This window comes from Prunus persica, chromosome G7 (assembly GCF_000346465.2).
Source record: "Prunus persica cultivar Lovell chromosome G7, Prunus_persica_NCBIv2, whole genome shotgun sequence".
Classification (NCBI taxonomy): domain Eukaryota; kingdom Viridiplantae; phylum Streptophyta; class Magnoliopsida; order Rosales; family Rosaceae; genus Prunus; species Prunus persica.
Window position 1 is genome coordinate 21,764,581 of NC_034015.1, and position 27,090 is coordinate 21,791,670.

Consider the following 27,090-nt stretch of genomic DNA (forward strand, 5'->3'; position numbering starts at 1 on the left):
TTAGGTTTTTTATTTTCCTTGGGAAGAAGATTGAAGGTGATTCCTAAAAAAATACAAAGAAAAACTTCACTTAACGGAATATAACAGAATGTCTATAAATTGTAAACTTTAGGAAACATACCGACCAATTTGACTAAATTTTTTTCTTAGTGACCAAATTAAAAAAAAAGTATTTAACCCTAGAACTATTGTTGAATTTGGATTTTTTTTAAATTATTTTACTTTTTAATTATCTATATTTTAATAAATTATTATTTTACGAGAATATATATATATATATATATATTGATCAACAATATTTGGGGAAGATTGAAACTAGTACTTCGAGTACAAGGATAAATGTTTTTAACTATGCTGTATTGATACGGGTACAAAGACGTCGATATAAATACAATACAATACGCTAATATGACAAATTTCCAAAATTAGAATACGAGTACAACATCGATATAGTGATTAAAATAATATATATAAAAATTGTAAATATATAAACATATATTACATATGTAAAATTAGCATTTTGCGTTTTTTTATTTTCATGGTTCCTTGTGTTTTTCTAGGCCATATGAATGCATCAGACATAAAATGGTATAAAATACTTTTTTAAACATCGGCCAGCTAACATGCAACTAAAACGGTGAGTATTGTAATTAGGGCACCTAACATCATCTTCTTCACTTAGCCGCCTCTTCTTCGCACAGCAACTGCAACTGAAGATTTGCAGTAGCTGCAAGCGTAAGTAAGTTATTTTCTTCTTCTTTTTTGGTTGCTGTCAAAATCACCTAAAAAAATTCAATATAATTTCACTTTTACCCTTTGACGTATACGGTGCATATAAATGGAGTATCGAAGCCCTTAGATACGTATTGATATTGTATCAATACGGTATCTGATACGCACATACCCCAAAAAGTACCGTATCAGTGCAACAGAGGCTTTTAACCACTGAAATTACACCCATTTGTCTCTTTAAAATAAAATCTGTGCTTTTTACGCGTTTCATTTGTATGATGACTGATGACAAAGTGGGCCACTTGTTCTATTTGATTTCAAGTTCTATTCGTAAATAAAACACACCCTAAATTACGCATAATTGTTTAGATGGTGGCCTTTGGCTCGGTTTTTGAAGTGACTCTCTCAGAAAGAAAGCAAATTCAAAGGGGGCGTACGCAACGCAACCAGTGTAGACTTCGCCGAGACTGACTACCTTCCCAATCACATTTTCACATTAATTCACAAAACCCAAATATTGCTTCCTATTTCTAATCTCTTCTATTGTCTTCTCCAAAGTCCAAAGGCCATAGTTTCTCTTCACCGGCAACAAGCCAAGAACCTCCCTTTCTTTCTTTCTCTGAGCACCTGAGGTGATTTTCTCTACTGGGTCTTTTTCAATCTTCTGAATGATTTTTTCTGTTACCTTTTGATTTCTTGAAGTTGGGTTTGCCTGAATAAGTCTCTAATTTACGTAGATGATGTTTTTTCTTTGTTAAACCTTTCATAACTCTCCTGTTCACCTGTTTGTTTTGCTTTTGCATTTTGGTTAAACCTTAGTTCTGTTGAAGTTGACATCTTTTTAGTAAACTCGTTAGATTTGGGAGTCTGAAATCAATTCCTAAATATTTGGATGGAAATGTCACATAACCCCTAGTGGAAGTCGACGGAGAATTATACAGTGATACTGTACTGCCACTTGGCAGAAACAGCTGGTAGTAGGGAACAATTACAAAACGACACCTGGCGTAGCAGCTACTAAGGAAAGAAACTTTTGTTCACTTCACTCCCACACGTTAACTTACCACCGCGTGATCTCCTCGAACTTGTGAACTTTATTTGATTCCCCCAATTTCAATTTTTATTCGCCTTTCTGGTGTCTTTTAGCGTTGGAAGAACGAACGAACCCAACAACAGAGCAAAGCTAGCTTTCTCTATCTTTTGGAGGATCAAATATTTGAGCCGGAATGTGGTTGGGTGTTTCCGTTTTCCACTAAGCCCTAGACACTACTTGGGTCCTCTGCGAGATCTCATCCTTAGTCTTCTTTCCATTTCGTAAGCTTTTCTCTTCAGTTTTCCTGGTGGAAGTAAACTCACAACCCACCTCTTTGTCGCTCCTGTGTGCTCTTCCTTTTTAAAAAATAATTTTTGGCTTCTTTTCTATTTTGCATTTTCGGTTTAATTCTTTTGTGGGTTTTCTTTTTGCAGGTTCCAATTTCTGGGGTATCGGTTTAGCACCTTGCTGCCTTTGTATTACCCTTTCTCTATTATTTATTTCTAGTAATTTTTTGGTTTAAGTTTCTTTAATTTTTAACGAATCTGAATCTTACTGCAATTTTTTGTTTTATCTTTTTGGCATGGATTGCTCCAATTTTGGGGGTTTTTGGTTTTGTTAAATTAAAAAAAAAAAATATGGATGGGTGTTTTGAGTTCTGAGATGGAATGGGTTTGATTTAGGTTTGTTTCTTTTAGCATTCCCTGTAGGTTGCAAAATGATCTGGTAGTATACAGTTACTATTGGGGTTTTATTTTTCTTGCATTTTCTTCATGCAATTGATACATGTGGTTTTATTTTTTTCCTTTTCTTATAACTAATTGTTTTGGAAGCTTAGATTGTGGTATTTGCTCTGAACATGTAAGAACTTCTAACCTTGGACAACTGATAGTCTGAAACTAAATTATAATAAAAGGGCAAATCTCTCTTTACGTGTTTGCTAACTGTCCATATTAATCTTGATTGCTTAAGTGATCATAAGTTTCATTGGTCTTCTGATGTTCAATTATTCAATATTTCAGTATTATAATGATTCATTCGCATGATGTTCTTCCAATCATCGTGTACAAGTTGGCAAGCATGTGTTCAATGATGGGTTTTATTCAGGTGCTTGTATTGAGTTATTTCAGTTCAATTGGTTAGCAGGTTGTACTGAGGCTTATTTGGATCTTCTTCGAAACAAAAAACCAAAGCTTGATTTGGAAGAGATGGGGTACATTGGGGCACATGGTGTGGCTGCTTTGCATAAATACAAGTATAGTGGTGTGGATCACTCGTACACTGCAAAATATGTATTGCAACCCTTTTGGAGTCGTTTTGTTAAAATATTTCCCCTTTGGATGCCGTAAGTTTCTTATTCTTTTATCTTTTATTAATTATGAGAGCCAGAGTAACTTTATTATCTTATTACGTTCTGTTCTCTCAGGGTTTAATTGGTTGGTAAGATCATTGTTTTATTAGTGTACATGTGCATGAGCATGTCTATTTTTGAATTTTTGTGCTGAAGGTCTGTATGATTAGTTTGTGTTGGGTAAAATCTTGAATTAGGTTATTTGGTAGCCTACATCTGATACATTTATGTTAAGAAAACATCCAAATGGGTGGGATTTGTAGATTGCATGTCTAGTTCTAGATAGAACTACTTATTGTAAAGTTACAATGCCAAGACGCCAAGAACTTGTCTGTTTATCGCAAATGCAGCTATTAGCTAAGGAGATTGGTTAAGTATGCGCTTATTGTTATTTTGAATTTACAAGAATGAAGAGTTTTAGTACTTTTCTTGAGATTTGTTTATGTCTCGCCTTTATAACTTGCTTATGATTTAACAGTGCTGGTTTAGGGTTATTTTTCCTGCTGTTTACTAACTTTCTCTTTTTCTTTGGTCTATGTGCACGTTTGGGTTTCTGCGTTCTTTTTCAGGCCCAATATGGTATAATGACATTTACTCCCAACTATGTTTAATCATTTTGATACCGTTGCCTATTAATTGATGGTTTTGCTTTATTTTTGGCCAGATAACACTAACTGGATTCATGTTCTTGCTCACATCTGCACTGCTTGGATATGTGAGTGAATTTTTCTTATCATCTTTTTAGTTTTGTGTTTGTTAGTTTTCCTTTTTTCAATTTCATTTTTATAATGCTAATATTTTACTTTAACTTACACATTTATTTGTAATTTTTTATGTATGTGAAAATATATCCACTGGCTGTTTTGTGTATAATGTGTAAAGTAGAAATGTTGTTATTTAGTAAGCTCCCATTGAATTTGCTTTCTGATTTTTTCCCCAGATATATTCACCAAGATTAGATTCAGCTCCTCCTAGATGGGTTAATTTTGCTCATGGATTGCTACTTTTCTTATATCAGGTTGGCTTAAATACTATTTAAGCAGTGTTGCCTACGATATATTTTTATTTCGTGGTGCCCCTATTTACTGTAATGCATTCGTATTTTGTTTTCATGGGTATTTCCCATTTTCAATCACTTGCTTGTTTGACCTTTTCAAAAATATCTTAGACCTTTGATGCTGTTGATGGGAAGCAAGCAAGACGGACAAATTCCTCAAGTCCACTGGGGGAACTTTTTGACCACGGTAATGCAATGTTATCATGTGTTTTTCTTCTATCCTATATGTAAAACAAGAGTTGATTATTGATGGATTATATTCTGGGCAATCTCAATGTATTGCAGGTTGTGATGCCCTTGCATGTGCGGTATGTGTCTTCATCTTTTCTGGTGATTTTGTAGCCCTGAAATTCAAATGATTTTTTCATGTTCCGTATGTGTTTATTTAGTTTGAAGGATTGGCTTTTGGGAGTACTGCGATGTGTGGAAGAACTACCTTCTGGTTTTGGGTGATTTCAGCTGTTCCTTTTTATTGTGCAACATGGGAGCAGTAAGTTGCCCAACCTAGTTTGATTTGTTATTAGTCATTATGTATGTCTGACCTTTATACTACCCCCTCCCTCCCTCCTTCCCTCCAAAAGAACAATCCATAATATGTACAAGGCTGGATATTTTGGACTCTGAAGTTATAATGTTTCTGAAATTTTCCACTTTATAATTGGGGAGTGTTGATTCACAATGCTTGCATAGAGGGTTGTTTACTCTATGACCCTGCATAGAATACTTTATATGAAACTTGAATGTTTTGTTAGCAGCACTGATATATTACTTGATTGATTCAGTTACTTTACCAATACCCTGATCCTTCCTGCCGTTAATGGGCCCACAGAAGGTCTAATGCTGATATATTTCGCCCATTTTTTCACAGCTATTGTTGGTAAGCTTGTAATCTCCTCCTGCTATTCTTTGTATGTAGAGCTTGAAAGTTTATTTTTATACTGATACACTAATTTTTTTTTCTTTTGCTTGGGTTTTACTTTTTCTTTTCTCTAATTACATTTAAATTGATTTGAAATTGCTTAACTTTTTCAGGTTCTGAGTGGTGGGCTCAACCATTTGGAAAGTCTCTGCCTTTTCTTAGTTGGGTCCCATTTATTCACGGTAAGGCTATGCCTGTTTTAGTTGAGCCTACAAATTCTATTTGGCATTGAATCCGTGTACAGAATCTACATTTTGCAAGACTTGATTGCGTGCTTTGATTTAAATACCCTTTTAAGAATACTTGGTAGTTGGCACACCTTCCATTACCTGACTGATATTTTATATTGTTTTATTTATCCCAATGAGTTACTATCGAGTTGTAAGTGTTGGTTGCTGCTGCTTCTTGTTCGCTTTATATGCAAGCTAATAGAATAAGCCTGCTAGACATTTTGCATATTTATTTCCAATACATCTTTATATATAGCTCAAAGTCTCTTTAACATTTATGCATCCTTACTTCCTTGTTTTTATCAATTTCGGAAAACTACTTTTCCTTCCGCTGCTTCATGAGAAATTCCTACTTCCATTGCAATTGGTCTGAATTTAATTCCTTTCTGTTTTTGACTTCAGAAATTACAACATACAAAGCTGTGTTGTTTCTAATGGTAGCTTTTGCTGTTATCCCAACGCTCACGTTCAAGTATGTAATTCCTTGTTCCCTGAATTTTGAATTTGAGTCATCTCCCTTTATTTTGTGAGTGACTCAACATAGTTTGTCTCCTCCCCAAACAATTCATGTGATTTGGTGGACCTCATGTGTAAATAGTCAGTTGAATGGTAATGCTATTATCTTTCGGATTTTTGTGTGCAGTGTGTGCAATGTTTATAAGGTTGTTCAGACAAAGAAAGGAAGCATGCTATTGGCACTGGCAATGGTAATACTATTATCTTTTGGAGTTTTGTATGTTAATTCTCGGTATTTCATTGGCCTAATGGGTGTTTCATATTGTTCCATCCCAGCTTTACCCTTTTGCTGTTCTTTTGGGAGGAGTTTTGGCATGGTATGTCTATATTCTTTGTGTCCACACTTTACCTGTTTTCTTCTTTATGAAAGTAAAAAATCAAATTATTTATATGCAGGGGTTACTTGTCACCAGCTGACATTATGGGGAACTATCCACATTTAGTCGTAGTGGGAACTGGACTTGCTTTTGGGTACCTTGTGGTAGGATATCTGTGTTTCTTTATAACCAAATCTGTTAAAGTTTCCCAGTCGTCCATCTTGAATGTAACTGCTTGCAATTGGTTCTGTGAGTGTCCTAGACTTCGAACAATGTCATTTTAAGGGGCTGGTAGACAATCAAATTCTTCATTATACCATTGTTGAAGAAAGCTTTGTTTTGGCAGGGAAGACTGATTCTTGCGCACTTGTGTGATGAGCCAAAGGGTTTGAAAACTGGAATGTGCATGGTATGTAACAATCCCAAAGCTATTGGAGTTTTACAGTCTGTTGAGGGTCTATTTTTTCGAAACATTTTAGTAGCAGCATGATACTTTTCTCCTGGGAAAGAAGGTTTCAGTTATGAATTTTTAATTATGTGGGAGAATTGAACATTAAATTATTATCCAGTTATTATTATCAATAACTTTTGTATGAATTTTTTATTTATTAAAGACCAGATTAGATTACTAATTTCAATATTTATTATTTTGTACAGTCACTGTTGTATCTCCCATTTGCCATTGCAAATGCACTCACGGCTAGATTGAATGATGGGTATGTTATATTTGATATTACCTTTTGAGGTCTGAATATTATTCGTCTGTTCTTGATAGTCCTGATGTTTCTCTTCTCGTGAACTTCCTGTGCACCTTTTGTTGCAGAGTTCCATTGGTTGACGAGAGCTTGGTTCTTCTTGGTTACTGTGCATTTACAGGTACTGTAATTTGTTCCTTTGGTGCACGTATTGGAAATACACGGCACAATTACCATTTTATCAAGACAGATTTGAAGTGCCTTTTTTGGCCTCCAGCTGCTTCCCATTTCCAATTTATTCTTCTTTTGTTGAGAAACTTTTTAGTTTTTTGGAAAACAACTAGGCAGTTGCAAATGCAGTCTTAATAGGGATTGAATATGTACTTAATAATCTCATTTCATGTTATCATGTCTTTTGGCTGATGTTTATCTTTCTCTGAACACAGCGACACTCTATCTTCACTATGCAACTTCAGTTGTTCATGAAATCACGACAGCCTTGGGAATTTATTGCTTTAGGTGAGCTACATTCAAAGCATATTAGCCACCAATCTTGCAGAATTTGGCATTTTGTTTTCACGGCCTACCAGGTTCAAATAATTTTTAGACCAACTGTCTGAAATATAAATGAAGGTGGTATTATGTGTTCATTCTTTCACCCAGACGACAGTGTTCTTCCCTTCATGTACTTCTGTTCCATCTCATTGGCGAGTGCCAATTCTTACTATACTTGAGATCCTAACTTTCAGTTTCATGTTGAATTACAGGATAACTAGGAAGGAAGCTTGAATTTTGCCGGTGTTTACTACTGGGTACCTTTTTTTAACCCAGTGCATAATGTATCTTTTTGGTACCAAAGTAGAAGTATTCACTTTACATTCAATTTCTGAGTATTCAATTTATTTTTTCAGCCATGCTGGCAAGTTAAGAAAGATGCAGCTAGATTTGAAGTTTTTCGTCAATATAAATTTTGTATAAGATGAGTTGAGAGTGATGAAGATCCAATTTAATTCATTCTCACCGTTGTATTAGATTTTTTTGTTGTTCCCACTTTTAGACTTAGAGTAGAACTAGACCATTTAGGCATGTTCCTCTTCACTTAATGCATCATTTGAATTTTATAAAAATACAAGTGAGTTTGAGCATTGCGTTGCTTGCGCTGTTTAGGGTAAAATAATGCCCTACAGAACCCAGTGATCCTGCATATATTATACAATGAATTTTTTCCATCACTAAATTTTTAAAACTAGCTTGGGACAAGACAACCACAGCTGCAAACAGATTTAATGAATTCAAGGCAGAAGGGAAAAAACACCAAGCAAATATTGAACGACTCCACAAGTTAGGCTGACATGACTTTATAATATGAGATGAGAGATTAGGCGGACGTCTTAAAAGGCTCCGTAAGTTACGTTAGCCTGACTTTATGATAGTAGACAGACGAGACAGGCCAACTAGTTCAAGGATCGGAATATGAGTGAGAGGTATGCTAACACACGGTATCTATCTACTCATGCTTTATCGGGCAACATGCAGCATGCTTGTATAAAGGCTACGTGTTTTTTGGGGAAAAAAAATTGTGTTTAGATTAAGGATTCTCGGCTTATGCCAACAAGTTCTAGCTTAGTGAAAAATGATAGTAACTTGTATTTGATATATTTTAATATTTTCTCATGATGAGCTCACGATTATTTTAAAAGTATATTTAAATAATATGTTATTTAACATTTTAAGTACAGTTTAAATTATACAAAATATTAAAATTACCAAATAAATCATCAAATCCAAGTTTACATTCGGTAGATTTTATATCTCCGTATACTAAAAAGAAAAATAAAATCATGTAAATCCTTCCGTTAGTAATTTCGTGGATATAATCGCCTGCATCTCCCCCACCGTGGTCTGTGTAGGCCCACACTGAACCAAAAATCTTGGGGTGGTCTGTGTAGGGTTTAATACTGCCTCCATTGCCTCAATGTCTTCTCTCTTTCGCAGAAGCCTCAAAAAGCTATCTGCCTCTCCAAACCCACAAAAATTTGACGGATAAAAACCCTAATTCTTGAAAGACAGAAAACAAAATACATAGAAGAAAACTCCTAGCTTTCTCCACAAAATCCCGACTTTTTGGGCTTCCACAATGGCCGACGCTTTGATACAGAAAGCGGAGCTCCAAAGCCCATCGGATGGGTACTCGGATCTAATGCCTGAATCGGAAACTGGCTCGTCTGTGCCTCAGAGGCGCATCGAGTTCCACCTAGCGAGGAAGCCCTTCAATGGCCTTAACAATGGCGGCGGCGACTTTCGGCTCGAGACACTGAACCCCGGAACCAGCAGCTCGGATTCCCGTAAACTTGTGACCTCTAATCAGGGTCAGTCGGGTTTGAGTGCGAAGAAAACGGATGGGTCCGAATTTTTGGAGAATGGGTTGGATCCGGAGCTTAGCTTTGGCATCACCTTTCGGAGAATTGTAAGCTAATGTTTTGCCTTTGATCGCTTTCTTCTCTCTCCACCCAAAAGTTTTGTATTCTTTATTTTTGGCTGGTCTAGAAGATTTTTTTCTCTCTTTGCTTAGTTTAATTCAGCATTTCTCATTTTCAATTTGGCTTCTTCTATGTTTTCCGAGTTTATCTTCGCCGTGTTTCATTTTTTCAATGTGTCCCTTACTTTGTTTTATTTATTTATTGTGATCATGTTTGGTTTTAGGCTTTTGATGGATTAGTTAGTAGGTGTGTTTAGTTTTCAAATGCATTAACCACTGCTGTGCGCTGCGTGTTTGCCTTTAGCATCATAGTTTTTATTAATTTCAAGTTGCTTGGATTTGATTTTGTTTCAAATGGAGTCATATGCTTTTGAGTTCAATTGGACGCACATACTCTTGTTTTTCTTTTCGATTTTTATGAATCATATTTGTAATTTTATGTGGCTTCAGAGTTTTGTTGCTTGGCTTGATATGTCCAATTAATTTGGCTGAATTGGCTTTTCCTTAAATAGTCAGTCTTCTGTTATATAATGCTTTTCTGGTAATACTCTTGCTATATTTGTTCTCTGATTATTGTTCCCCAGTAGCTTGACAGTGAAAATGGTTTGGAAAATTCTCAGGGTGCCGGTTTGATGAATATGGGGAATACTTGTTATCTCAATTCAGTGTTGCAGTGTCTGACATATACTGAGCCTTTAGCAGCATACCTGCAAAGTGGAAAGCATCGAAATTCTTGTGAGGACTCATCCCACAAACCTCCCTTGCCCCCTAGTGTGGATGTGCATGCAACAAGTTAATATAAACAAAAAATGTCATAGTGTTGGCATATAATATCAAGATCCATTTTTTTCCCCAGATTTTCAGCAGGTGCCCATAATGGTAGTTCCTCTAGCATCACTAGCTTTTTTCAACATGTTTTGGCAACACGAGTACGGTCTCCATCTGGGGCTGTTTGACGCAATCGGGGTTGATGAGCAACATTTAGATATTGAAAAACATTAAAGGGGATTAAGAAATACAATTAGAAGTTCCCACTTTCAAGATTCAACTTCTGTGGAAGTTTGTTTGACATACATTGAGGCATAGAAGTACATGGGTTTTTGTTGAGTTTAGAGAATAATTTATGGATAAAATCACATGTCATTCTAAATGATGTTTGGGTAATTTTCTGTTTACTAGTCTGCTTGTACCGCTTGGAAAGTGGGGTGAGCATGTATGCATACATGTGCATGTATGAAGAATTTTGAACTTATTTGCATAGCTAATTTGATTGGTTTATTTTTGAAGGCCATATTGCTGGGTTTTGTGCTTTATGCGCCATCCAGAAGCATGTTAGTCTTGCGCTACAATCAACTGGGAGGAGTTTGGTACCAAAGGATCTTGTCATTAACTTACGGTGTATCCTTGAAATGTTTTATGGTGACATAAATGATTTCTTTATAATGTACAGTCAACTTTGTTCTTTTATAAGCAACAACAAAACAATCTTATGGACCACCCAAATTATGTGTAGCTGTTCCATTAGTACAGATTCATAACAAGTTGCCTTTGCTATTATCCTTTTCTCAATTTCCTTTTTCTTGTAATTTTTTTGTAGTACTAGTAAACAGTAACAAGTCTAATGGAGTTTAAAAAAAAAAGGTTTTCTATTTTTGCATGTGGTTCCGATTTGCATTTTATTAAGTCTAATCAGTGGTCGGTTCTTGAGTGTTGTAGTTGGCTTGTTTTCTTGTATTTCTATGCTTTGGATGTTGGAATCCTTGACAACATAATAAGGCATTTCTCGAAACTTCACTAAGTCTAGACAGGAGGATGCACATGAATACATGGTAAACTTGCTGGAATCCATGCATAAATGCTGTTTACCTTCTGGAGTGCCAAGCGAATCCTCTAGTGCCTATGAGAAGAGCTTGGTACACAAGATCTTTGGTGGTCGTCTTCGAAGTCAGGTAGATTTTTTGTTTTGTTCTGTTTCCTTTTTATGGTACCAAATTGTAAGTTATAATGGTAAACTTTCTGTGTTTGTAGATGCTTTACTGAATGAGTGTATGAATATTGTCTAAATAGGCAAGAATTTGAAATATTTTTCTGATATTTTTTAATCCGGGTGTGTGTTATTTCTTCAGGTCAAATGTTTGCAATGCTCCTGTTGCTCCAACAAATTTGACCCATTCTTAGATTTGAGCCTTGAAATATTCAAGGCAGATTCCTTGCAAAAAGCACTTGGAAATTTTACTGCCGCAGAACAGTTAGATGGAGGGGAAAGGCAATATCAGTGCCAACAGTGCAAGCAGAAAGTTCGGGCTCTCAAGCAGATGACTGTTCACAAGCCTCCTTATGTTCTTACCATCCATTTAAAGCGGTTTCGTGCACACGATCCTGGACGAAAAATTGACAGACATGTTAAATTTGGTCGTACCTTGGATTTGAGGCCCTTTGTTAGTGGTTCCTATGTAAGTATTAACTTAGCTGCTATGCAAGCTTTAGTCCTAGATTTCTTCAATTCACAATTGAAGTAATCTAATTGAAATACGACTTGCAGCATTTGATTGTTCAAGTCACTGATTCTGTTACTTATTATATTTCATATTTCATAATGTTGCCCAATGCTGATTTCTAAACGGTATTTTATTTTGCATTTTCCTTGAAATGTAGTTCCGAGTGTAGTGCATGCAAAAAATGTAACAAGGGAAATGGGGTTGAATGAGAAACATTGAGGTCGTAAGGCTAAACTGGGAGGCCAAACTGGTGGGAAAATTATAAGAAAAAAGTACCGTAGAAGCTGGCTTTCCCTTGAAATGTCTCCTACTGTCCTAATCAATTCAGCTTAAACAGTACTTTTTGATTTAGGACTCCTCTACAGTCCTTTTTACACTATCTTTTTTTTTTTTCCTGTAAAACAAAGTTTAAAATAGGAATTAAAATCTGGACCATTAGGTTTATGGCTGACAGAACAGATTAGAGAAACCCACAATTCATTTGTAGCTGAATTGATTGGATTCCATGCATTGTACTTATTTCCACATCATGGTTTTGTTTTCTAATCTGAGTTTATCTTCTATTTGGTAGGAAGGAGATTTGAAATATACTCTTTATGGGGTTTTAGTTCATTGCGGGGCTAGCACCTATTCTGGCCACTATTATTGTTATGTTCGCACATCAAGTGGCATGTGGTACTCCCTTGATGACAACCAGGTAAGTTAATAATTTAAGATCCCAGCGGCCTATATATAGTCTTCCACATATTATCTCCTGATTGAGTATGGATAGCACTTTCAGATTTGGATGGATTGTCTTATCATAACCCGATAGTCTGAGTTGCGTAAGAGAAATTTAAGGATTTTAGACATGCCATGTTATATCAAACTTATTATCATCAATTGCCAATGAAAGTTCCCAAATCTTGCGTTTGGATGAGGTATTTGGAGGTAACAAAGAATTTTGAAATGGTGAGATTTGAAAAGATGAGATTGTGTCCCAAGAAATGTAAATTTACTTGTTTGTTTGTTCCTATCAAGTGTGAAGGGGTTCATTTGAGGAACTTATACAACATGTTTGGCCAGTGAGGATCCAGGGTTTCAGGTTCTCAGCCTGGGCCCGACGTTCTGAGTGTGTGGTCTGGATTACGGATCTGTAGTCCTGGTTCTCAGGTTTGGGTTCCCAGGCCCAGGGTCTTGGGTATCAGATCACGGATCTCCCGTCTCAGGCACTAGATTTGGTATCCCGAGTCCTGAGTGTCCAGGGTTCTGGGCCCACAAGTTTGGATTTGGGTCTTAGGTCCCGAATCCAGTATGTTTGGAGTTCTGGGTCCTGGGTCTATGGTTCAGTGTTGGACTAAGTTCTTTTGTAATGGAATTTTGAAGTAATACATATTTAGGCATACCTTAAGAGTGGGATTCTGGATTCTAAATTCTGATTTTCAAATCCCACACAAACATTTCTATGGTTCCCGAACAAAGCACTTTTGTAATATAGAATTGCAAATCCTACCTCCAAGTCACTCAGCCAAACACTCCCACCGGGTTTTATCTTTGAACGACCCCACGTGGATGGGCATGCATACTATGATACCCATAATACCAAATGAAGTTTTTAAACTTTTTATCAGTGGTAAATCCACGATCTTAAAATTCCATATCAAATGAAGATATATAAAGGTTGCTTACAAGCTTGCTTTATGATGCAACAGGTATTCCAAGTTAGTGAGAGGATTGTTTTAGAGCAGAAGGCTTACATGTTGTTTTATGTTCGGGATAGAAGAAACATAATACCAAGGAAGCCTGTTGAAGTTGCTCGAAAAGAGAATTTCAATAGTGCTGGATTTAAAAATCGTTCCACCTCCAACCAAGGTTCCAAAGAACTGGTTCAAAATGTTTCTGTTGAGGGAAGATCAAGTGGTTTAGCCTCTTCTGTTGTTGCGATACAAAAAGATGAATCAAATATTGTTCCACCTATGGTGCCCCTTTTGAAGGGAGCATCAGTTAAATCCCAGATTACAGCAGAAAAGATGGTGCCTATGAAGGAATCTGTTTCAGAATCTATTCCAAAAGTGTCGTTATCAAAGGACCCGCTGAAAGAACTTTCCCTTCCAAACCCAAAATTGGGAAAAGACATGCTACAATCATCTTCCTTTCCAAGCAGCAATGGTGGTGCTTCTGATCCTGAAAATGCCACTGCTGCAACAACTGATGCCAATAAAAATGATCTTAATAAGAGAGGAAGTTCAATTGAAAACAGTGGTGTTTCCATTGTCATAGCAACCAATGTCAAGGACCCTGAAAGCCTTGAGGCTGCTAAACCCGTTCCAGATGAGGCCTCTCCGGATGTAAGTGGATGCTACATATCTTCTGTGCACTTTAGTGTCTCTAGTTTTACCTCCTTAAGATTTTACTTTTGTTTCGTGCTTGGAGTTTCTAAACTTGTTTTTGCATCCAGAATAATATTATTCCCTCTGCGGGGGATTCATGTACGGGTTCATCTGGGGTTCGTAGTGGTAAGAAAATTGAGGGAATTCAGACTTCCAAATCTTCAGATCAACCAAGCTCGAAAATCAGTCAGGTATTCATTTGTGTTATTTGAGTATCCTTGCCTTTATGCTGGGTTGTGTTGTCATGATTTGACTCCCTTTCTATTCTAGATTGGAAGTCTTAACAATGAAGGTGCTGCTGGTCATTTCTTGGGTGAGAAGACTATTAGTTGTGGCCAAAAAGTGGTTGTTGATGGGTCAGTAAAATTGTCTGGCTCATCAATTGTGACAAATGGATTGTTACATGTGAAAGCTCCTGATTGCAGAAGCCATAGAAAATTGAAAAAGAAGCAGATGAAGTCTAAGGTGGCATGCGTGCATTTACGGCCAAGCTTACTCTCCAGAGCAGTCTTACGTGTACAGAAGAAGAAGAAACACAAAAGGAGTAAGCACCCAACTTCAGATACCCAGACCCTTAGTAAGGAACACTTAATGGACAGTTCTCGCTTCTTATCTGATCTGGGGCCATCGACATCTGAGAAAACCCAATCAATTTCCTTGGTTTCTACCCTCTCTAAACGAAAGTCTAAGAGAAAGAGAACCAAATCTGGCTTGAAAAAGGATGCAGATGGAACTGCAGAAAATGGAGAGTCTAGGGAGAGTCTTCATCAGAATGGTACAGTGCTTGCAAGTGATAAACGACTAGAAAATGGTTGTGGATCTAGCCCCTGCTCAATGGAAAACCAGCGGGAGATGGGGGGAACTGATAGCCCAAGCAATTGTAAAACAGACAAAATGCAAAATGGATGGACTGGTGCGCTGACCCGAGGTCTCCATGAGACAGTTGGTGAGTAGATCATCTAGTAACTATTCCCTCCTGACCTTATATTTGAGCAAAGTGGATATTTTATACATTAAGGCCATGGTTCTGATTGGCAAATTGAGCTTCACTTTTGCCAGTTGGTCCGTTAGTCGTGAATGCTGGATAGACCTTGTAGTTTCCAAGTTCTTGGTTACTTATTTTGTTTTTTGTTTTCCTTCTGTTTTATAAATATGGAATTGAAGCCCATTGAAACTGACTATTGCTTACCTAACGTTATATGGTTATAATTTGTTGATTGCAGTTGAACGTTGGGATGGAATAGAGTTGCTTCCTTCTCATGTTGTAGAATCAAGCCATGCAAAGAGTGTCAGCATCGGTTATATACCAGATGATTGGTGAGTTTCTTTGTGGGGTTATTTCCAAGGTACATTGGAAATGACCTTGAATCTTGAGCTTTAGTTGAAAAGTAAATTGGAAATCATTAATTCTATTGCAGTAGAACAGGGGTTGGGTTAATAGTTTGCTACCCTTCATTATCTTCCCTACGGTGATTCTTTATTCCTTACCTAGATTAGATCATATAAACAGATAGGTTCAGCTTTACGAGTCCTGATTACCAATTACCGAAAATATTAATCCTTAAATAATATGTCAATAGGCATGTAGAATTAGAAATATTTGGCTGGCTCGCATTAGTTCAGTGAGTGGAACATGATCTTCTGTTTCGCATTAAAAAATAATCAACTTGTGATCATTTTTGAATTGTTTATTGAATCGAGCTGAGGACTGTGAAACTAATAACTATCAGTGATATCAGCATTACTTTCACTAGATAAATCACTACGTATATAAAGTCTCTGACGAGTTATGGATTTCAATTTGGTGCAGGGATGAAGAATATGATAGGGGAAAGAGAAAGAAGGTAAGGCAATCCAAGCTCCCCTCTGGAGGGCCAAATCCATTCCAAAGGATTGCAACCCAGAGATCACAGTTGAAGAAGGCAAGGATAGAGAGGTTTGATTCTGGAAATCACCCAGTCAGGATATGATGGAAGTAGAATACTTGTGCAGACAGATTGTTGGTCTGCCTGCTGTTTTGTTTTCTATAGCAGTTGAGAGAAATTGTAAGCAAGAGAAGAGGGGGGAAGAGAGCATTAGGATTATTTTATGTGTTGTGTTTGGGTTATTTTTGTTGGAGAGGAAGAGAGCTCAGAGCAGGGGATTGTATCTTATTCCTGTGGGAGCATTTCTCATGGAAGGATAGTTGCTGCATTTGCTGAAGGCTCATGTGTTTCAGTCTTTCAGAGACACCAATAAATTTTTTTTTTTTTTTAGAAAATGTTTTTGGGCTCCTACAATCGATAAGCAGTACTTTTGGACTACTTATAAAAGAGTGTGTTGTGTTGGTACTGTTAGCGTATGAAATTTTGGTTATTAATATAATAATAAAGCTTTGTCCACATTTTTTCAGTGTTGAGCAAAACATTTCAATGTTTGATGATGCAGAAAAGATACTTAAAAATAAATTACAAGGTTTTGACTTTTAACTTTATGTTTACTTGAGTTCATGAGGATGGGTAAGGGTTGTAACTTTCCTTGTCACGGACGTGTGTGAGCTGAGTAAACGAGTCCGTTTGATTTTGATTGATATTGTAGAACAGATGTTTAAAAATGAAATAAAAATGTTATCTGGCAAACGTAGATTTGATATAATTATTTTTTTTGGTGTGGTCAAAAGCATTAGATTTGATTGATTGAACTTTGTCTAAAAGGAATAAGCTTGCAGCTGAAGGGAGGATGCATGATTATCTCCTTAAGCCCTCAATTAATGCAAATCATTACGACTTGAAGCATCTTCCTCCACTTTCCTTCTTGTCGGGTCTTAACAAAGGGAGACGCTTGCCAAGTTGCCCATGTGCAAACAAACACCATATCTCTATCAATCTATCTCTAGTATTTGTTTTGTTTTAAATTTGGATTTTCTTTGTCCACTGCAACTCACAAGTTAGAACAAGGGTCGTCTAAAATTGTCAAGGCCCTCATGTCATGTGCCTTAAGTTTAATTAATTCTTTAATGCCTGCCAGGTGTCCAAATCAGGGGCATGACAAGATTATTAATCATGATGAACTTCCATGATGCAAGCACAAGTTCACAACCACAAAAGTGCATCATGGAAGGAGATACGGAGAAACAGAGCCTGGATTTTTTCTCAATCATCAACTCCATTAGTAAATAGAGTAGCTTCAAATTCACATTATTATGCTCTCAACTTGCTCTGGACTGTGCTAATTACTTCTGTAGACTGTAGCTGTACGAATAAATAATTCCATTTTTTATTTATAATTATAATCTGTGATGGCTTCTCCTCCAAAAAAAATATAAATAAAAATAAAATAAAAAATCTGTGATGGCCCACCTAGACCCACCCACACCATCTACTAATTAATGGTGAAATCATAGGTGGGTTAGTGGATAAATCATATTTCAGTTGTCTAAGAAAATGGGTTGCTTGGAAGAACCTTTTTCAACTGTTGAAGTCAACAAAACGCTGCCCTTACCACACCTCACACTAGCAATTCTAGGTTTCTAGCTAATCCATTGAAAAAAGCAGTCCCATTACTACTGTTGATTGAGAAAATTGCCATCAATTGTATTGACAAAACGAGCAGCATGAACTCGTTTTGATTGTAATACTTCCCATCATCCTTGACCAAATAAAAAATAAAAAAAACTTCCCATCATTTAATCAACTGTAAACATCTAAGGGCAGGGCAATACTAGAAATTCTCCTTTTTTTGGTAAATACATTAGGTGTCTCTACGTTCGAAGAGTGAGATTAATAGCTACTCGGAGTTCGGCTTGTTTCTGGACACAAAGTGCTTCTAACGAATTTCAAATCCCTGCTATTGAGGCACTAAGTAGCTCGCCAACTGGAAGTGACAGTTTGCCAACCGCACCACACCTTTTGAAATTCTCTTTCACTAAAACGAAAAAAAAAAAACAATCTCTTTTGATTTATTATTATTATTTTTTAAATTGATATTTTGAGCATGAGTGATTCTGTCGTTTTGCACCAAAGTTTGAATCATAATCCTGTTTCGGTAGAGTACTTTATCAAAAGGGAAAAGGAATTAATACCCCCGGGGCTACATATGAATTAAAAGCTCCTCACTAAACCAGTCTCCTCCATCTGAACACTATATAATTTAATTGGTAGTATTATATTTGATCTTTAAAAGACGGTGATTAGCATTTTGAATAACAAATTGCCAATTTCCAATTGGATTTCAATTCAATCGGAGTAAAAAAAAAAATCAACCAACTTCCAATTATAGAAAAAGAATCAATTATCAACACACACTCAATGAAGAATTATTGAATTCCCCCACCAAGAAAAAGGTCACCAACCCAAATAGATATGTCCATTAAACCTTGCTCATTTATGAAGCCCAACCTCTGTCTACTCCGGTCTGGCCTCTTTGTTCTCTCCTTCCCAATATACCCCTCCTCTGTTAAATGCCTCTCTCACGGTTTTCTTGACACTCCCATCAGACAAAACCCCGCTGTTTTCCTTTAGAATACATATGACAGTTTTTTTATGTTTGTTTTTCAGAAAAAAATATATGCAACAAAACTAGAGCTTCCCCTTCTCATATTCTACTTCTACACAGAGACAAAAGTGCTTCCTCTTTTGTGTTGTTTGTTTCTGTTGCTTTCATCGACCTGCAAAGCCACACAAGATGAGCTCACATTCCATCTGAAAACACCAGAAATCCTTAGCTCTTGAGAACCCGTTTGTTATATGCATGTGCTACTTCACCTATTGGTTATTTGCCGTCATTCAGTTTTGGGGTTTTCTTATCAAGAAAAGGACCACAAACCAACCAATTCTGCATGTAACTTCTTGTTTTTGGAGAGTTTTAGCCTAACAATCATGTTTTCTTGAAACCCGAAACCACTTTACACTGTGCAGTAGTGGTCGTGTGGGATTTAATGGAGCTGCAGAGGCCAAGCAAGTACTTCTGAGATGGACCCAAGACCATTTATGATACTACAATGCTGCTTTTGAAGCTCTGAGAGAGAGAGAGGGAGGGGGTTGTTTGAGGAGTTTAGTGCTGGTTTGGGTTAAACTTTGAAGCACCTTTTCTCCTGTTGCACTACTCTTTTTTTTCTTTTTCCAAATGGGTTTCGGTTTCTTTGTTTCTCTACTGGTGCTTTCACTTTTCTTGAAGCCTTTGGCTTGTCAACAACCCAATACAGATGGGTTCTTTGTCTCTCAGTTCTTGCAAAAGATGGGCTTATCCTCTTCTCAGCTCTACAACTTCTCTGCTCCTGTTTGCTCATGGAAAGGAGTATTCTGTGATGCAAAAAAGGAATATGTTTTTGGCTTAGAGGTTTCTCGTTTGGAACTCTCTGGTTCTATCCCTGATACCACTATTGGAAAGCTCACCAAGCTCCAGACTTTGGACCTTAGCAACAACAAAATCACTGGTCTTCCTTCAGATTTGTGGAGTCTAGGCTCACTCAAGTACCTTAATCTCTCCCATAACCAGATTTCTGGGTCCTTGCCAAACAACATTGGCAACTTTGGTCTACTTGAAAGCTTCGACCTTTCCAGCAACAATTTCTCTGGTGAAATTCCTGCTGCTATAAGCTCCCTCGTCAGTCTGCGAGTTCTTAAACTCAGCCAAAACTTGTTTGAAAATAGCATCCCATCAGGAATTGTGAGTTGCCAATCTTTGTTTTGGATTGATCTCTCATCGAATCGGTTAAATGGGTCTCTTCCAGATGGTTTTGTTGCTGCATTTCCTAAGCTCCAAATGTTGAATCTTGCTGGAAATGAGATTTCTGGCCGGGACTCCGATTTCTCAGAGATGAAATCCATTACTTCTCTTAATATTTCTGGGAATATGTTTCAGGGTTCGGTAGTAGGTGTCTTTAAGGAGCTGTTGGAGGTGGTTGACCTGAGCAGGAACCAGTTTCAAGGTCACATTTCTCAGGTACAATTCAATACTAGCTACAATTGGTCTCATTTGGTTTATTTAGACCTTTCTGAGAATCAGCTTGGCGGAGAAATTTTACATAATTGGAATCAAGCCCAGAATCTCAAACACCTTAACCTAGCAGACAATAGATTTACAAGGCAGGAATTCCCAAGAAATATGGAAATGCTTTTGGGTTTGGAATACCTTAATTTGTCTAAAACTAGTCTTACGGGTCGCATTCCTGCTGAGGTTTCCAAATTGAGTAACTTGAATACACTTGATCTTTCTCAGAACCATCTTATAGGCCACATTCCATTACTCAGTATAAGAAATCTCCAAGTTTTTGATGTTTCATTCAACAACTTGAGTGGAGAAATCCCTGCATCACTCTTGGAGAAACTCCCTTGGATGGAGAGGTTCAACTTCTCTTACAATAATTTGACACTTTGTGCTTCTGAAATCTCCCCTGAAACCCTCCAAACATCTTTCTTTGGTTCATCAAACAGCTGCCCCATTGCAGCGAACCCGGTACTTTTAAGAAGACGAGCCACTAAGGACAACCACAAGGGACTAAAGCTTGCTTTGGTTTTGACCTTCTCAATGGTATGCTTGCTTGCTGGTTTGCTATTTCTAGCATTTGGTTGCAGAAGGAAAACCAGAATGTGGGAAGTAAAACAACCCTCATACAAGGAAGAGCAAAATATATCAGGCCCTTTTTCATTCCAGACTGATTCAACTACATGGGTTGCGGATGTTAAGCAAGCAACTTCGGTCCCTGTAGTAATTTTCGAGAAGCCATTGCTGAATTTCACATTTTCAGATCTCTTATCTGCAACTTCAAATTTTGACCGGGGAACCCTTTTGGCTGAAGGGAAATTTGGGCCTGTTTATAGAGGATTTCTTCCGGGTGGAATTCATGTAGCAGTGAAAGTTTTGGTCCATGGTTCTACATTGACAGACCAGGAAACTGCAAGAGAGTTTGAATATCTTGGTCGAATCAAACACCCCAATCTTGTTCCATTAACTGGATATTGTTTAGCTGGGGACCAAAGGATTGCTATCTATGATTACATGGAGAATGGGAACCTTCAGAATTTGCTTTATGACTTGCCACTTGGGGTTCAGACAACAGAGGATTGGAGCACAGATACATGGGAAGAAGATGATAACAATGGCATTCAAAATGTTGGTTCTGAAGGGTTGTTAACAACTTGGAGATTCCGTCACAAAATTGCACTTGGCACTGCGAGAGCATTAGCATTTCTACACCATGGTTGCTCACCTCCAATTATTCATAGAGACGTTAAAGCTAGTAGTGTTTATCTGGATTATAACTTGGAGCCAAGATTATCTGATTTTGGACTGGCTAAGATTTTTGGCAATGGTTTAGATGAAGAGATCTCTCGAGGGTCACCAGGGTACCTGCCGCCTGAGTTTTCTCAGCCAGAATATGATACTCCAACACCAAAATCTGATGTATATTGCTTTGGAGTTGTTCTCTTTGAGCTGATTACTGGGAAAAAGCCAATTGGTGATGATTATCCTGAGGAGAAAGATGCAACTTTGGTGAGCTGGGTTAGAGGATTGGTTAAAAAGAACAGAGGAGCAAGCGCTATTGACCCAAAAATTCGTGATACAGGACCTGATGACCAAATGGAGGAGGCCCTCAAGATTGGATATCTGTGCACAGCTGACCTTCCCTTAAAGCGACCGAGCATGCATCAGATAGTTGGTCTTCTTAAAGATATGGAACAAACAGGTAACCAATGAAGAACAAATTAAGCTGAAAAAGGAAAATGTGGGAGTTTATTCTTTAGCTTTTCTTTCCTATTTATTTTTGTTCTTGTTGGCTGTTATGGATTCTTTTTTTGCTTCCATGGGAAATTGTACAGTAGCCCTGGAAATTCAGTTTGGACTTTTGATGTCGGTTCTCTTTGTGTTGTCATTGTTTTGTGACAATAAAGTTGGAATTTATCTATACAAAGGAGTTTGATTTGAGATGTAGTTTCTTTCTTACAATCTCATTTACTTGGGTTCAATGAGAAGGCTGATCTAGTCTAAAAGCAAAACTAGTTCAATGTGTCAAAACTTTGTAGATGCATTCTTTTCTTAGAGCATAAATTTGTGCAAATACGCATATGCATGCATAGTGGTGAGTCACAGAGGCTGAAGAGCTTTGGCATGAGCCCTGGACCACCTTTTTGCACCGTCAACCATGCATGCACGCTTGCTTCTACCAAAAACAAAATGTGTGGCTCTGTATGTATATACGACCTCAGAAATTTTACGAGTACATGTGCTTGTGGCTGTGATTGTGAACACGGGATGTCCATTAACATATATGAAATGAAACCCATGTTCAGGAAAATTGGAGGCGTCCCCTCTCCCCTAGCTACTTCCTTCCATGCCAAAGTACAACCTAGTGAATTTGTTACTGACAGCTAGCTAGCTGTTGTAAGTCTCTTTATTGTGTTGAGGCAAACTATTGATGAGTGGTATTCATTTCATATTAATGGTCCTTCCTGATGTAGAATGTGTATGGGGGTGGAGAGAGAGAGAGAGAGAGAGAGAGAGAGAGAGAGAGAGAGAGAGAGAGAGAGAGAGAGAGAGAGAGAGATTCCTGCATAATTGAAAATAACATGGGCCTAGATTGTTAATGTTGATTGCAATTTGCATGTTCACTATAATTTACAAAGGGGGTATGGACACTAGGAAGGAAGAAATGGAAGCAGCATGCCATGCATACCAACTTCATCATTTAAAAGATATAGGCATACATGATATGATAACTTGCAAGCGCATGTTTCTTCTGAGAGTCAGAGTTTGATTAGTTGATGCGAGCGACGGTTTAATATTAATACTGATTAGGCTATATATGTTAATGAAGACGCATAACCTTTTCATAATAAATAACAATATATTGAAGAGCAGCATCATATCTAGCCGAATGGAAATTGGAATGGTCATCATCGTACTTTTCAATATGGGTTATAATATATAATATAGTTGGTTTGGTTGTGAAGCATTTTCGAGTTTTTAAAGTTCAATCTGGCCAAGCGTAGAAAAACAATAGCCGAAAGAAAAAGTGAGCATATTGCATACTTATCATGAGTGTCAATGTGTGTGAGTGAGTGTGAGTGTGTGTGACCACCCAACCCAAATGTCAATGATTTCATGTTTTCATATATCTACCTCATGTCATGTCTCACTTATCTTTTGACATGCGCAAGAAAGAAGAAGACATTGTTGCTCGTGTACGTAGGTGTGTAGTGTAGATAACCTCCTCTTATTTGCATGCGTGCAAAAATTGAAGGCAAAAGTCTGAAGGGCTTTTATTTTGTTGTCCTCACAGTCAGTCACTCCACATGGAGCATCAGTATTATATTACCATTACCAGCAGCTTATTTAAGCACTGGTCCTGAGAGAGAGAGAGAGAGAGAGAGAGAGAGAGAGAGAGAGAGAGAGAGAGAGAGCATTTTTGGATACATCACATTGATTCATGTCTTGTTTCTAAAACTAATTTCTTGATTTTTTGTTTTCAGCAAGCATATGCATATATGATTGCTTCGGCTTGCTTTAGCTTTTTGGTTTGGTGCCTGCCTGCCTGGTGGGTGAATCAATTTATGGAATGAACATGAAGCTGAGCTGAAGATTATCTGTATCTCTTCAGCTTTATGTCACTATTTTATTTTTCTGTTTAATTCACAATCTGTTCCACACATATTTACCATGATTATTACAGCTTTATCATGTCTCAGCCAAATCTAATTATGTTCTGGTAATTTGTTAACCATAACTTTTACCCTTTGGATCATTTTCCTACTTTTACATAGTGTGGGTATGGGGCAGCTCAAAGTATGATAGTTTTTCAGCCAACCACCAGAAGTGGAAGAATTCAGAATTCAGAATGAAGGTGAAATTTTCCCTGTCCTCAAATTTGGGCTTGCCAGTTTCTTTAGCTCACGGTGTGTTGTGAAGTGAAATTATTTCTTCATTCAGTCACAAGTTGTGGGTATGTAATGTCTGGGGCATATAAACAAAATTCTTCATCAAGTGTTTAATTTATAAGATGTAAGCTAATAATATAAGCATTTTTGTATCCAAGAATTTGGTTTTGTTAGGGAATAATTGGATGGGCCCGTATAGCGTTTTGTATGCATCGGGCATCGGATTCTTTGGTTCGGTCCAAGTCCAACGCAACATCTTTACAAGAGGTGAGGGGAGACGTGTATCGTTTCAAATGTGTAACAATTTTTTAAACATACCACAAATTTCTGGAATAATATAATTTAAAATCAAAAATAAAAAAAGGCTTTCTTTTTTCTATATTAAAAATCAGTCTTTAAAAATACTCATCGAAGTAAAATCAATGGTTTTTAGGCACATGATGATAATAAAAAATTGAAAATGATAGGGGAAAAAAAACCAAAAAAAAAGGGGATGGATAATTCCCTTTCCTATTCTTTTTGGATAAGTTTATAGGAGACAAGGGAGCGAATGAAGAGGGGCTAAACACTAACCATTGATCTAACGGTGGAGATTTGATCTCCTTAACTAGGGTTACGATATGACCTAGAAGGCTTTGAATATAGAGCCCGTCACACCTCTTGAACCAGAAGTCGTCCTCTTCGTTATTTTGGTAGAAAAGAAAAAGAAGAGGAACAGAGAAGCTTACTAAGCTCGACAGAGAGAGAAAGATGTCTGACGAGGAGCACCAGTTCGAATCCAAGGCCGATGCTGGGGCTTCCAAGACCTACCCTCAGCAGGCTGGTACCATTCGCAAGAATGGTTACATAGTCATCAAGGCCAGGCCTTGCAAGGTTTCTTCTATTCTCTCTCCTTTGTTTTTCGAATGATGCATGTTTTAGATTTTTTTTTGGGTGAGAATTCATCTGGGTTTGTACGATTTCGCCAGATCTCTACCGGTTCCTTGATTTTAATTGAAATTTGCTGCTTTTACTGGTTTGTTTTTGGGGTTTACTTAACTTATTCGTGCTTGGAGGAAATTAATCTATCTTTGTTAGTTACAAGGTTGCTATGTTTATTCTTGAGGATGATAACTACTTGAAGTTGTTAATGATGTTGTCAAAAGATTTGTCATGTGGGGTTGCGTACAGGATGAGAGTTTATTTGTTGGAAGTTATGTTTTAATATCTCCTTTTGTTGGTAATTACGGGGCTTTGCGGATGAGGTTTTGCTGCTTAGCACACTTCATGCATCCATATACAAATAGAACTGGGTATCACACTTTCCCTTACTCAATTCCCAGATGTTCTCATTAGGATTCGCATTGAAATCCATGACATTCCTGTGCCGGTGTAAACTTGGTTGTTACAGTGTGGGAATTAGGATCTAAATTTGTTCTGCTGTAAATCTACTCATTAACCATAAATTCCAGTTTTCATTTTTCAAAACTTGATTAAACTGAAGTGTTATTGCTTCGCATCCTTATAAAATCAGTACAACGTGACTCAAGAAATTTCACAATACTGAGTTTCCATGGCCTACCCAACTTATATTTTCCCTGTAAATATGTTTTTGTGAATACGTTTTCCTCCTTATGCGTAATTCATTTCGTTTTATAGATTAATTTCCTTATTTTGTTGTAGTTTTGCAGTCTCGAGTTAGTCATCCAATTTATTCGTTAATATCCTGTTTGCTCGCTGAACAGGTTGTTGAAGTCTCCACTTCAAAAACTGGCAAGCACGGTCATGCAAAGTGCCACTTTGTTGCAATTGATATTTTTAATGGAAAGAAACTTGAAGATATTGTTCCTTCATCCCACAACTGTGATGTAATGCTTTCTCTAAACTTGAATTTTGCGTCTCTGATTTCCGTGTATGTGCTGTATTTCTTGGTTGCAAGTTAACTCATCCGTTCTTCCATATACTTACCGTTCAGGTTCCTCATGTCAACCGTACTGACTACCAGCTGATTGATATCTCTGAAGATGGTTTTGTAAGTCCTCTGACCAATTAGTACCAAAACATGGCATCAGAAATTTTGATTGCTATGCGAATTTATGTCCATTTTGATGATAATGATGATACCAAGGGAGACAAACTTGCGTTCATTTGCAAAACGTGAGATGCGTCTCTTTAGATTTTGCAGCAGGGATTTATGTTTTGGAGTTAAACAAAATATTTTCCCCTGTTTGTGTTATGTTAAAAAAATGTAATAAGTTTCTTGTAACATGCATTTACCTGTTTAATACATACCGATAACAGATACACAATATACATATGTGCAAAACTGGAAACTTGACTACCTAAAAGTTAAAACAGAAATTTCACCTGTGAGATGGAAGGGCATGATGAGACAAGTAGTTGCCTGCCTTCCGTTTTATATAAACTAACTGGAGTTGGGTGTCTTGTAGGTGAGTCTTTTAACTGAAAATGGAAACACCAAGGATGATCTGAGGCTTCCCACCGATGAAAGTCTGCTTAGCCAGGTATGTCATTGACAAAGTTTTCCTATAGTCAAAGTTGCTTGATTGTATCTGTTTTCTTTGTAGACTAAAATCTTTCTTTCGTATTCTCCTTTATAGATTAAAGATGGGTTTGCTGATGGAAAGGATCTTGTGGTGACTGTCATGTCTGCAATGGGAGAGGAGCAGATCTGTGCTCTCAAGGATATTGGTCCTAAGAACTAAGTATGATGCTGTAGCAGTAGCTGTAGCCGATGGCAAGACTTTCTTCGTTTTTTATTTTTTCTTGTGGAACTGTTGCTAACAGGGAGGTTTATCAACCATATTTCTGTGCAATGAACCGTTATTTTAAATGGTATTTTAGCTTGCCAAGCTTGTAAAAGTGATGACGCAAATTTAAGGCTGCTGATCCCTTGCAAAGGGAGCTTGCTGCATATCTATTAAACTATTTTTCTTGGCTTTTTCCAGCAAAAGAAAAATATTTCTGTTTAATTTTTCAATTAATGCTCGTTTTGTGATGTCGCATGTTTCGGGATCCTTATTGATGTTACTCATCAATC

At 37.2% G+C, this 27,090-nt stretch overlaps 4 protein-coding genes across 10 annotated transcripts; all 4 read left to right on the top strand.

Annotated features, from left to right (window-relative positions):
- LOC18771515 (choline/ethanolaminephosphotransferase 1) lies at positions 1,185-7,995 on the top strand. 7 transcript variants are annotated; one of them, XM_007202061.2, is made up of 21 exons: positions 1,185-1,364; positions 2,200-2,241; positions 2,909-3,110; positions 3,686-3,695; positions 3,781-3,831; positions 4,057-4,134; positions 4,285-4,360; positions 4,459-4,481; positions 4,563-4,663; positions 4,956-5,050; positions 5,206-5,274; positions 5,725-5,794; positions 5,966-6,029; positions 6,115-6,155; positions 6,235-6,319; positions 6,502-6,564; positions 6,813-6,871; positions 6,979-7,031; positions 7,297-7,369; positions 7,618-7,662; positions 7,762-7,995. In XM_007202061.2, exons 3-20 carry the CDS (start codon positions 2,974-2,976, stop codon positions 7,637-7,639), a joined length of 1,170 nt encoding a protein of 389 aa, XP_007202123.1. In that variant the 5' UTR covers positions 1,185-1,364; positions 2,200-2,241; positions 2,909-2,973; the 3' UTR covers positions 7,640-7,662; positions 7,762-7,995. The 7 variants fall into 7 exon arrangements, 6 of the variants coding, with proteins under 6 accessions (XP_007202123.1, XP_020424399.1, XP_020424398.1 ...); XM_020568810.1 differs by having other exon boundaries at positions 2,912-3,110; XM_020568809.1 differs by lacking the exon at positions 1,185-1,364 and adding an exon at positions 1,806-2,046 and having other exon boundaries at positions 2,896-3,110.
- Positions 8,692-16,587, top strand: LOC18769206 (ubiquitin carboxyl-terminal hydrolase 23). Its single transcript, XM_007203931.2, has 11 exons — positions 8,692-9,317; positions 9,950-10,064; positions 10,617-10,727; positions 11,106-11,278; positions 11,456-11,782; positions 12,399-12,524; positions 13,519-14,154; positions 14,265-14,387; positions 14,467-15,142; positions 15,420-15,513; positions 16,007-16,587. Exons 1-11 carry the CDS (start codon positions 8,988-8,990, stop codon positions 16,164-16,166), a joined length of 2,871 nt encoding a protein of 956 aa, XP_007203993.1. The 5' UTR covers positions 8,692-8,987; the 3' UTR covers positions 16,167-16,587.
- LOC18771020 (probable LRR receptor-like serine/threonine-protein kinase At2g24230) lies at positions 17,161-22,131 on the top strand. The gene has a single exon (XM_020568697.1). It carries the CDS (start codon positions 19,300-19,302, stop codon positions 21,871-21,873), a length of 2,574 nt encoding a protein of 857 aa, XP_020424286.1. The 5' UTR covers positions 17,161-19,299; the 3' UTR covers positions 21,874-22,131.
- LOC18770737 (eukaryotic translation initiation factor 5A-2) lies at positions 24,601-27,069 on the top strand. Its single transcript, XM_007202630.2, has 5 exons — positions 24,601-24,923; positions 25,775-25,897; positions 26,005-26,061; positions 26,480-26,554; positions 26,651-27,069. Exons 1-5 carry the CDS (start codon positions 24,801-24,803, stop codon positions 26,753-26,755), a joined length of 483 nt encoding a protein of 160 aa, XP_007202692.1. The 5' UTR covers positions 24,601-24,800; the 3' UTR covers positions 26,756-27,069.